General features: G+C 35.2%; 1 protein-coding gene across 6 annotated transcripts in view; it reads left to right on the top strand.

The window, feature by feature from the left end:
- Positions 1 to 12,599, top strand: part of NEDD4 (NEDD4 E3 ubiquitin protein ligase) — a gene marked incomplete at both ends in the record, with an annotated part of 107,860 nt that overhangs the window by 39,748 nt on the left and 55,513 nt on the right. For 4 of the 6 annotated variants that reach the window (XM_084240896.1, XM_084240894.1, XM_084240895.1 and 1 more), the window contains one exon: positions 4,742 to 6,304. The exons of the other annotated variants lie outside the window; for them this stretch is intronic. In XM_084240896.1, the coding sequence (XP_084097022.1) occupies positions 4,742 to 6,304 (1,563 nt within the window). Of the gene's footprint in view, positions 1 to 4,741; positions 6,305 to 12,599 lie in introns of those variants that run through there. 6 annotated transcript variants of the gene reach the window in all.

Raw genomic sequence — 12,599 nt, 5'->3', positions numbered from 1 at the left:
AGTGTAACAGCAGTGTTTCTGTGTCACTGACCTCATAAGAGATAACATCCACATACATCCAGCCTCTGCAGTTATTGGAGACATATGTATTCTGTGTTGGGGGTGAAGATGCTGTACTTCTTAGATTTAGTGCTAATATCAGTCAGTGATCTCCAGAGAAACAGAACCAATAGTAGATATATAGAGAGAGGAGGTAGGGAGATGGGTTGAAGGAAAGAGTATACTTTGTTTTAAGGAATTGGTTCATTTGATTGTGGAAGCTGGTAAGTCTGAAGTCTGGGAAAGGCTGGCATGCAAAGAGTTGAGCCTAAGCTGGAAACTCAGACAGTATTGTATTGTAGCCTTGAGGTAGAATTGCCTATTTTTTGGGAAGCCTCAGTTTTTCCACTTACTCTATAGCATTTAAAGGTTTGGGTGAGCCCTGCTCCATTACAGAAGGTAATCTGCTTTACTCAAAATCTGTTGATTAAAAAGTTAATCACATCTAAAAAATACCTACATAGCACCATCTAGATGGGTTTTTGACCAAACACCTGGGCAAAAGCAACCCAGCCAAGTTGACATGTACAGATAGTCATCCCAGTGGACATTAACTTTAAAATTCTAGTCAACAATTAGCATTATCCAGAACCTACCCATGGCATGTAGATAATCACATCCTCTGTGTAGATAATCAGAAACCAAACATCTTAGAATATAGGGTATTATGCTTCAGTATAATCCCAAAACATTATCTGCTTCATTCCAGAATATGAAATTCCATAGGATTCCTCCCAGATGAGGACTACAACCAGTCCAAACTGTTTTTCACTTGAGGTTAGGGTTGATGCCCCTCTTTTGGCATATGTTTGACTAAAGGGCTGTTTTAGCCTGGGTTCCCCAGATTCTATGCATAACTACTATAACAGTGGACAGATCTGTGCAACCTCAAACCAGAGTCAGCAGTGCAAACTGTTCAGCCTCTCTGGAATTTAAACTCAAGGGAGCAAAGGGGGGAGGGTGCCTAGTGAATTATGGTAGATAATTATTGGTGCTTTGGTGGTGGGTGTGGTGTGGTAACATACATTTGTAGAGTTGTGAACCTGTACCCCTAAATCATAGTGTTGTAACATTTGTAGAGTTGTGAACTTGTACCCTTAAATCATAGTGTTGTCACTCAACATTACCTCAAAAAACATAATTTAAAAAGCATAAGACACAAAAGATTTTAATCTCAGACAGTAGTGTTAGGAAGTGCATTTGAGTCTCTGTTAATTTCTTTTTTTAGTTAAACAACATTTTTAAAAAACCACCATCATCTGTTAGATCCCCCTCTACCCTTGGAGCCCATCCCACCCTTTTCTCCTCTGGTAACATCAGTTCTGTTTTCCATGTCCACTAGTTTATTATTATTTTGTTGTGTCCATTCATTTGCTTTGTTTTCTCATAGTCCACTTGTAGGTGAGAACATCTGAGATTTCTTCTCTGATTTATTTCGCTTATCTTTCTTCTCTGATTTATTTCACTTATCATAATCCTCTTGAGTTCCTTCCATTTTGCTGCAAATGGCAAAAATTCATCATTTTTTATAGTGAGTAGCATGTGATTCTCTTACCTTACGTTTCCTTGACTGAGGCCTTCTTTGCAAATTTTGCAAACACCATTCCTTCTCATCTAGTTGCAGTGCCTGTTGATATTTTCTTAGAAGTAGTAGTTCAAGAATTCTTCGCTTTTGTCACTGCGGCTATAACCATGAATATGCTCAGGCTTCAGAAGATGCTCACCTCCAGTGTCCTCCACTGTGGCAAAAAGAAAGTCTGGTTGGACCCCAGTGAGACCAATGAAAACGTCAATGCCAATTTCCGTCAGCAGATGCTGAAGCTGTTCAAAGATAGACTGATCATCTGCCAGAAAAACACCTCGGGCTACTGAAAGGACAGACATATCAGAAGAGGTAAGCAAGAGGGTACTGCCAGTGGTGGAATGCTGAGACGGTATCCTGGATGAGGAAGTTGAGAATTCTGTGCAGCTGCTCAGAAGATACTGAGAATCTAAGATTGGCCATCACATGCATCACAGCCTGTACCTGAAAGTGAAGGGGAATGTGTTCAAAAACAAGCGGATTCTCGTCGAACACATTCAGGCTAAGGTCTACAGGTTTAAAACTAAGGAAGCACTGAAGCGCCCTGAGGAGTGGCCCCAGCCCAGGAAGGATGAGATCATCAAGAATCTGAGGAGGAAGAGACAGAAAAATAAAGCTCCTTCCTTCCCTTGTGTGTACTTCATGGCCTTAGCAATTACATTGATCATTTGTTCAATAAAATAAGGCGTTAACTGTCAAAAAAAAAAAAAGTAATAGGTTGACCCACTTTACAGAAAAGTTTTGAAAGAAAGCAGCAGGCAGAGTACAACTGATTCATCCAACCAACTCCTCTTAGTGCTTACTTTGTGCTCAAAATGAGTTCTGGAGGTTGAGAAGAAATATCTGGTCATAGTCCTCACAAGCTGGAAGCTTAAAATCTACTCAGAGGATATGTATAGTGAAACTTCCTGAAGATATATAACCAAATATCTTGGGTTCATTTTCTTGTATTAACAACCAGAAGAGATTTGCTTTTTAAGTAGTTTTAGGCCAGAGGCGTGAGCACTTAGAGTTCATGGATCAGCTTCTTACAAATGGCCCCTTCTTTGAGTAATCAGAACCCTACCTTAAGTAAAGAAGGAATGTGCAAGGCAAAGTGAAAAAATTAATACTCTCTTTTGTAAAGGGATAAGAGGATATTCACTGAAGTTTGTAAAATAATAAAGGAAACAGTTATACAAAACCAAAGTAACAATTTTATTAAGTTCATATTTGTACACGTTCTGAAACATTACTATCTTTCTAATCAGAAATATAGTTTTAATAAATTCCATATTTTTATTTTGTCATGTCTTGATTAAAAATACTGTTGGAAAGGTATAATTGAAAACAGATCTATACTAAGAAGTTGTTTTTGTTTTTGTTTTTTTAACAAAGTACATGTTTTACATATTTGCTTTTACTTAGGAAAAAAAATTACTTAGGAAAATACAACTTGGGTGTAGTACCATGTGGTGTAAACAACTGAACTATTTTACTTTTTACTTTCCTATGAATGAGCCAGTATATATTTATTACTGCAGTTCCAGCTATAAAATTCAGGTAAGGGGTTTAAATATACCCTAGAGTATTATTCAAAAATAAATTCACCTCTTTCAAATAGAATACCAACCTTGGACTGTGACATTTAGGGGAGAAATTAAAATATTAAACTTTTATTACCTAGTAAACTGAAAATAAAGGTTAAATAAATACAAAGCAGAAAAAAATATATATGTACAAAATCACAATCTCTAAAAGGACAAACAGTTTACTGTTCTCTTCTGTGAGAGCTTTATCAGCAGTAGTAAGTAATTCCACCTCTAGGGCAGTGCTAGTACCCAAAAATGTAAACAAGTATGTACTTTGTTTATATAAAGAAATATGCAGGCTGGTTTGTATTTCTTTATAGATATGAAACAGCTAAATGGATTCTTTCAAACTACCAGTAGGGGCCAGCAAAGAGCTCTTAAGAGTTTTTCAGAACAGAATTGGCATTGAGATGTGTTTATTTGATGTGTTAAATCCTTTTTAGACTTCTTTACTTACCACAACACTCTCTTAAGTGAATGAATTGCAGAGACAGTGGAATAAAATATCTTGTGTGCTCAAACTATATTGGGGTATAGTTTTTCAGTCTAATCTGCATATATTTTTAATGGAATGTTTGCTTAGGCTATTTCTTGGCAGAGTTTTAATAGTCAAAATATAAATGGCATCATTTAAAGACTGTACTACTTGGCTGCAAAAGACCTTAAAATTACAAGAGAAAATGCTTGGTGACAGCTTCTCTTAAACTTTTTTCCTCAGATGTATGCTCAGTTTTTGCATTAGCATTACTAGGCTAATTTTGTCTTTCTATCCTTCGGCTTTCACTTTTTGTAAGTAGTATTTTGGAAACTAAATGCTTTATTTGATTTAATGCTAAAGTTTTATTTCACCCCAAAGTTCTGGTATTTTGAAATATATACAGCTGTTTGAACTTACTCATTTTTTTAAAAATTTAACTATATTTCTACGTTAACTAACTTGACTAAAATTCCTGGTATAGCCACTATTTGGAAATTCAATCTTTGATTTGATACTCAATTACATGGGGCTTCATTCCTACCAACTTCCTGTAATTCTATCCCTATGGGTAAAAATATTAGTGGTCAAACTCTGCTGGAGAAAAGTATAGGAACCTTGATTCACATAGTTAAATGTTCATTTAGTAGAGCTGGAGTGAAAAAATACTGTTTCAACTTGAAATGCTAGAAGATTGTTGTTCTTGTGTTACTCATTCATGCAAATTGGAGAAGGTATAATTGAAACAAGGTTGGCAGTGTTTGAGGCAGTGTGCTGCAGCTGAGCTCAGCTTTAAAGGTCGCTGGAAATCAAGTGCTTTGTAAGTGAAGGCATTTTGACTACAAGCAATTCAAGACATTTTGGAAACGTCAGTCTCAGGAATGGGTCGTCTTTTTCTTTCTGTGATATCTGTTATCTGATGTCTAACTTAGGATAAAGACTACTACTTATAAACTCTTTCAGGCACCACAAATGATTTTTTCTTTCGATGCAGTGCAGCTGCTTCTACCCTGTCTACCGACAGAGATCTTTGTTATGACTTTCAGCCCTTAACATGTTTGGAAATGAGAACAAATGGCACAAAGCTTACGATTGCACTTTGCAGCCAGAAGAAGCAATACTTATCCTTTGTCAGAAAACTCCGGAGGTGATTTGGATAGCAGTGCTCACATGTGTTTCAAAAGACCAACACGGATTTCAGCGTCTAATGTTGTTCAAATGAAGCTGACGCCCAGACAGACTGCACTAACTCCGTTAATAAAGGAAAACGTTAAATCTCAGGAAAGAGCATCTGTTCCTTCACCTGAAAATGTTAATAAAAAGAGCAGCTGTCTCCAGATTTCACTACAACCAACAAGGTACAGTGGATGTCTTCAGTCTAGCAATGTCTTAGCTGATGGTGATGATGCTTCATTTACTTCTGCCTTGAAGGATGGCATTTACAGTAGTGCTGTGGTTGAGGATGAACTGAATGCTGTGACTGATGGTAACCTTTTAAGCAGTTCTGCCATTTGCAATGATAGCCTTAGTAACTTTTTGACCAGTGAGAATGGGTCTTACAGTAGCAATGGTAGTGATTATGGGTCATGCACAAGTATCACAAGTGGAGGTTCATACACCAACAGTATCATTAGTGACAGTAGTGGTTATACTTTCCCACCATCTGATGATACTTTTTTTGGTGGAAATTTGTCCTCTGACAACGCTTCCACTGGAAGTGTGCCAAACAGGAATACTACCCCATGTGAATTTTTTTCAAGAAGTACAAGTACAGTTCCATTTGCCCAGGATGACTTGGAGCATGGACTAGAGATTATAAAATTGCCAGTGAGCAGGAACTCGAAAATTCCACTAAAACGTTGTTCATCCTTAGTCATTTTTCCTAGGAGTCCTTCAAACACCCCACCAACTTCTCCAACAAGTACAGATGCTCTTCCAAGCAAAGGATCCTATCAAACCTCACACCAGTTTATTATTTCTCCTGGTGAAATTGCCCACAACGAGGATGGTACTAGTGCTAAGGGATTTCTTTCAACAGCTGTCAATGGACTTCGGTTATCTAAAACAACCTGTACTCCTGGAGAAGTAAGAGATATACGGCCACTTCACAGGAAGGGCTCTTTACAAAAGAAAATTGTTATTGCAAATAATAGTTCAAATCAGACTGTCTGTGAAAAATCATCTGAAGGCTATTCTTGTGTTTCAGTGCATTTCACCCAACAAAAAGCAACTACGTTAGATTGTAAAACAGCAAATGGTGATAGTAAACCAGAGATGTCAGAAGTTAAGCTTAATTCTAAATCAGAGTATATTAAACACGTGCACAGGACATCTGCATGTTTACCATCCTCCCCAAATGTAGATTATGAAATAAATATCACTGGACAGTTGGAGAGACCAAATTCACAGATAAACAAAAACCATGCTGTTTTACAAAGAAGTATTTCTTTGGGAGGAACTTACCCAAATGTTTCCTGTTTATCCAGCCTTAAGCACAATTGTTCTAAGGGGGGACCATCTCAATTACTCATAAAGTTTGCATCTGTAAAAGAAGGTACAGTTGATAATTTACCAAGAGACAACAACAAAGATTTCACAAATAAACTATCTAATTGTTTGAAGCATTCTTGTAAGAAGGTAAGTTTCCTTTGGTTTTTGTAAATGTAAATTTATATGTAAATGTGAATTTAGAATGCCTTAATATTTGGTTAAAATTTATTATTACTTAGCAGTTTTATATACTTTCTTGGTCCTTAACCAGCATATATTTTGTAGTTGTGAACTTTATATATGTAAATCTGAAATACTCACAGTGTTACTTTATTTTATTTTATTTGTTTTTTTACTGATGTAGAAAAATGCATTAAGGAAAAACTTTCCAAAGTGATTTAAGCAATAAAACATTTCTGTAGTATAAAAACAAGCTTTAAATAATAATTTATACTATACCATTTACCTTGGTCTGTGTGTCCCTCAAGCGGCATAGTATTTTATGTCTAACTTCATATTTTATGCCTACTTCCAAAATTGCTTATTCAGTTTTTTTCCCTTTCTTAATCATTGTGAAATAAAATATTAAACAATAAAGAGCCCATATAAAAATGTGAAAATCTTGCAATAAATGAAATTAGGTAAAGTATTTCTCTAAACTACATGTATTTATTAGATCATTATATAAATTATTACACTGCATATTTAAAGAAGAGGAAAAATAAATGTCATTTGCATTTGTATATACCCTCAACCACAGGAATTTTGTTTCCACCCTATTTTTCTTTAGCTACTAGCTAAGACTGCCTTCTAAAATGTAACTCACTCTTTTCAGCAATATTGAATTCTAAACTTTTTTTGAAGTTGGTTTAAATTGCTAGGCATTTCCCATAATTTTCTAGTTACTTTATTAATTTATTTTGATAAATTACTTTATTATATTAGTAATTTAATGCTAATGAGTTAACCAAAACAGTTCTTTATGTAATTTTTCTTTTCCAAGGCATTTTAAGAGTTTTGAACTCAAAGTGATTTCTTTTTAAGTTTCAATATTTAAAAGATCTTGCCAGACTCTGAGAAATTAAAAAGATTTTCTGATTAACGCAGATCTAGATGTCAGTACATAACAGTAACTTATCTGTTTATTTGTGTTTGCATAACACTCAATATCTACACCAAAGTTTTTAAAACAAACTTCAGGACAAGCAGCTTTAGGTAAATAAAATATTAAGTCATTGTTAGTTTGTTTTTCTCTTTTGAAATCTGGTATATAACATATAATCATTGTTACCTAATGCCTAGATTTTAATATATGCAAATGGCTTATTGAGTATGGAAAAAAGATCAGATTTCAAATTCTGATCTATATTTGAAATTTTAGAATTGTTAGTTCCATTTACAAAACCAGCTTTTTAGAAGATTATAATCCATTCAGCTGTTTTGCCCTCTAACAGAAGGCAGTGAAGTGATTACTATAAAGAAACATTAATAGTTTGCTAATTGAATTACCTGTACTTTGTAATTTTATTTTACTTTTAATGAAATAATTTGAAAGGAATAATTAACCTAGAAATATTTATAGGGCTATCCCTAAAATAGTTGACTTTGTGTTAATATAGTTTGTTGTGGATGCTCATGAGAATGGTTTCTTTAATATTTTAATAGGATATGATTAAATGCCTTTTGCATGACTAAAAATATACATTTTATTTAAACTTAATTAAACTAATTTAATTTTTTTCTGACAACCAGATGTTAAATTTTTTTTAGATTATTGTATTATAAAATAGCTTAGAAGTGTGTAATTTGATGGGAGAGCTTTAAATTATTCCTCTTTTTAATATTTATTAAACAACTTCTCTTTACAGAAGTATTATAAATATTATAGTGACCATTCAGTTCAATATATATTAGATCTAGGTTAATCTAATTGACTCATAGTAAATCAAGGTCTTGTTTTAAGTGGAAACTACTAATGTTGCTTTTTCTAAAGATAGTAATGACAACAATAACGGGGTTTTAGAAATAATCCTGTGTTTATCAATAATTATATATTAATCTAATTATAGTGGTGTATTGTAACTCCTTTATAAATAAACAGCTCCCAAAATATTTCCCATGACTCCAGTTAGTCTAGGGTAGTATTCTGATATGCTGAGTCTGGATTTGCATTTAACAAGTTGATATTAGAGTAGCATTTAGTAATGTCAGCTATCTGTACCCAGCAGCCATGAAATTAAATCACTGCTTTGGTCAGGGACCCGATTTCTAAAGCACTGGGATGTCTACAGATTCTTTTCCTATGTGTTTAGCTACCACTTTCTAGCAGTATAATATTGAGTTTCCAGCTCTCTATTATCAACAGTTCGTTAAAGGCTACTTTTTTTTTAAATTAATGAGAACTTTTACCTCTGTCTACGACACAGATTCTGTTCTGTGTTTACAACTTAAGAGTGAAGATGGGGCTTTGTAAAAAAGAAAAAAAAAAGATGGGGCTTTGTAGTCTGCATAATGTTGTTTATTTCAAGCATATCAAAGAACATGATAATAACTGGCGTATGTTTACTGTATGTACTTTCTGAAATACAGTATTACTTTTGTAAATGCTAGGTAGTGATTTTTTTATCAGAAAGTAGATATTAGAAGTTTTAACATTGTATGTAATATTTTATTAGCACCATCAAGAAGTAGTTAAGGTCCTTTTAACCAGTTATAAAAATTGCCGTTCAGATTTCTAAAACCTGTGTTTGCACTATTTTTGTTTTTTTCTATTTTCTAGATCACTTACATTTTGTGTTTGGATGCTCAGAGATTTCATTACCCTATTATTTAAAATACCTTAGTATTTTTCCACACTTTTACATATCTTTCATTCTTCATATATAAGCATGTTTTTATTAGAAAATTTGGCCTTACCTTTTTTTTTTAGAAATACACTTTTTTTTGTTCATTGTCACTGAGTAGCTATATTACTTAAGTCTAGCATAGAACTTTAATAAATTAATGTCTCAATTACTCCAGAAGCCTTTAATCTGAAGATTATACATTATAATGTCTTCGTGCATTCTAAAACGAATGTTTTAGAATATCTTTATATTATTGTTGCATTATTTTCTAAATCCTTATTTTTATTAACTGTAGCAGAATACTTAGAGACATTTGCTTAAATTTATTTTGAGCAACACTTTGAGTCTCCTATAAAAACAATATAATTTATAAATATTGACTCTAAAACTGTGATGCAACAGTGTCGTATACTTGTATATGTTTATTCCTTGGAAATGAAAATTATAATATTAATTACAAGGACGTTCAGTTAGCTGAAATATTTGCTTCAGAAATACTTTGTATTTCTCTATGCATGTGTCTTCTTTAATGCATTTATCTAGCATACTTTTGAGTGCCTACCAATTACCAGGCACTGACACAAGTCTTGGTAATAAAAGATAAAGTACAGTCTCTACTTGGGGGAACTCCCATTCTGGTAATAGAGATGCACTGATAAACAACAAACAAAAATGTTCAATATGATCTGCTAAAATAGAGGTGTGTATGAGACAGTGAGAATAACAGTATTTATCTGGAGGAGAGTACCTGGTTTGTAAAGGAAGTTTTCACAGAGGAGGTGACCTTGAGCTAAGTCAGGTAGGTAAGTTGGAATTGTCTAGGTGGAGAAATCAGGGAGGATATTCTAGGACAGGGATTTTCAGTTCCAACACTATTCACATTTTGAATATGTTTTGTTATGTGGGGACTGAATAGGATATTTAGTAGGCTATTTGTGCCTGGTAGGATATTTAGTAGTATCTCTGTTCTACCCCTACTAGATGTCAGTAGCACCTGTCTGCCCCACTTTTGACCATCAAAAAATATCTCCAGACATCTGGCCTCCCGGGTGGCACAAGAGGTTAAATCTCAGCACTGTGAAGCTATCTGCAACCACTGTAGCACAAGTTCAATCCCTGGCCAGGGAGCTAACCCACATGGTGTAGCAGACCTCTCCTGTCTTGCCCACTGCTCCCCTCAGCAGTGCATTTCAGTCAGTCCACCTGTTCTGTTTCCTGCTCTGTCTCTGGTAAATCCTCTCACCCCCCCCCCACCTCTGGCCTGTACCCCAGTTCTTGTATGCATAGATAAATAAAATAAATCTTTAAAAAAAAAATGTCTCCAGACATTTCCAAATGACCCCTGGGGCTAAAACTGATCCCAGTTGAGATTTGCTGCTCTAGGCTGAAGCTGCAATACAGCAAGGCTAGAGCGGTAGGAAAAAAAATCACACTATAAAAATCAAGCATTGGGGACCCAGGGATATCAAAAAAGATAAGACATTAGAAGTGGGTTGGGGGAGTACCTCATGCTGAAGAGAAAGCAGTCTGTCTTCAGATAACAGACAATAGTTAGGCAATGGAAGTCTTTGAGAGTGTAACATGCTTGTTTTTATACGTTGAGTGATACATTTTTTTATAATGCCTTGGATTATTGGTGAACCAAATTTTTCTTAACTTGATTGACTGGGTGTATGGAGATGATGTGAGCTAAGATAAGAAATTCAGAAGAAGGGGTCAGATTAGAAGGGTACAAATAAGCCATCCATTGTTAAGTTTATGTACTAGGAGGCTGCCCTGGTAGTATAGCACTGCTGTCAAATATACAGGGCAGGTGGAGATAGAGGACCAGGCCTAAGGAGAAAAGTAGAACTGAAAAAGTAGCTTAGGCGTTTTGTGCATAACCAAAGTCTTAAGTGAGAATGAAGTGAAAAAGCCATAAAAGGGAGAAAAAAGGAGACGATAAATAAAAATTCTAGGGGCCACAAACTTCAGAAAGATGGTGGAAGATAAACTGGAGATCAAGAAGAAACAAGAAGCCACCAAAGGGCCAGAGAGGCCAGGAGAACATGGAGGCATAGAAGTCAAAGGAAGGGAAAATTCCAGGATACCAACAGAGAATTTATGTATCCATTGAATATGGAGTTAGGAATTCCTTGGTAGTGATAGCAAGAGCAGGCTCAGGAGAATAGTGTAAAAGCCCAGTTTAAGTAAGAATGAAACAGGTACATATGGTAAGCATATGAGAGACATGTCATGTAATAGGCTAAATGTGATATAATAGGCATGAGATAGTATAGGCAAGGTACACATTTAGTTACTGCAATATAGAAGACATGGTACTGGGTGTATATTAGAAGCATAAGATAAATTATCTCTAAGAATATTATAGTCTGTTTTTTGCAGGGAAGGGTGGAGACTGTATCTCTCTGTTCTTTCACTGTAGATTTGAGTATGGGCTCTGAAAACTGAAATGGAGAGTCAACAATATTAAATGAAGGAAACAGAAAAATGGAAGTGAAAACTTGTCTGTGAATAGTCACAACTTATTTTGAGCTGTATTACTCTTCACTTTCTTAACCCCCTCCCTACTGCCAAAAATAAGATAAAATAGAGCTTCCATGTAGTAAACAAGTCAGAATTTAAGACCTAGTTCTAGAGACTACTTGGAGAATAGGCATCTCTTTCTCTCTGTCACTTGCTTCTTCCAGGATACAGAGCCCACATGTGCTGGCTGTCATGAGGCTTCATCCTTTTGGACCTTCTCTCCATTTACAATATGAACGACCCTGGATAGGCCAGAAGCCAGGACCAGGAGCCTATTTGGGCAGAAGGGGCCTGGCAGAGTCCCTTGGTGTGGCTAGCCAATGTGTTGAAGTCTAGAGGCTGGTTAACAGGAGTGAATGAGTGCTAAGAAAGGCAACCAGTGATCTTGTTAGCACATCCAGGAAATACCTGAAGTATTGCTTAACTGTGTGGTTCTGTACTCATTGCCCCTGCAGGAGGTTGGAAGACTATTGTCAGATGAAGATAGATATTTAGAGATATAAGATATCCTTTCAAAACAAGAAGTGAGCAGTTTAATATTCTGATTCAGTAAGATGTTTGAGGGGAGTCTCTCAACAAGGGAGCAGTTGTTGGAAAGCAATTTTACCCTCACTGAGATTTAATCAAACTGCTTAGGTATACCTAGAGCAGATAGGAGGACTTGGAGGCAGCTAGCATGAATATGTATCTTGTAGCTCAATTCAAAGTCCAGTCACAATAAAGACGCCTTGATCAAGACATTTCTAGTTGGATTATCTGTGGGAGAAAAAAGAAATCAGGCGTTCTCTTGACTTAGATATATTACAAAATTAAACAGTGTTAATGGTTTCCATAACACTGTGAAACATATGATTTACCTTAACAGGAAAAAAATATTGCCAAGCAAAAAGAAATTTACATCAAGGATGTTGATAAACAGTGGACATTGTATTCAAATTCAGTTGTTCATTAAGTAAAGAAACATTCTTACAAAATTTTTATCATATGTCTCCCTTACAAAAACTGGTGGTATCATAGTTTATGATATAGGTAAAATGATATTATCTACGACTACCTCCTGTTTTGTTCCT

The sequence above is a fragment of the Talpa europaea genome, assembly GCF_964194135.1.
Source record: "Talpa europaea genome assembly, chromosome: 8".
NCBI classification, from domain to species: Eukaryota; Metazoa; Chordata; class Mammalia; order Eulipotyphla; family Talpidae; genus Talpa; species Talpa europaea.
Note: the sequence above shows the minus strand (reverse complement) of the source record. Positions and strands in the feature narration are given on the sequence as shown.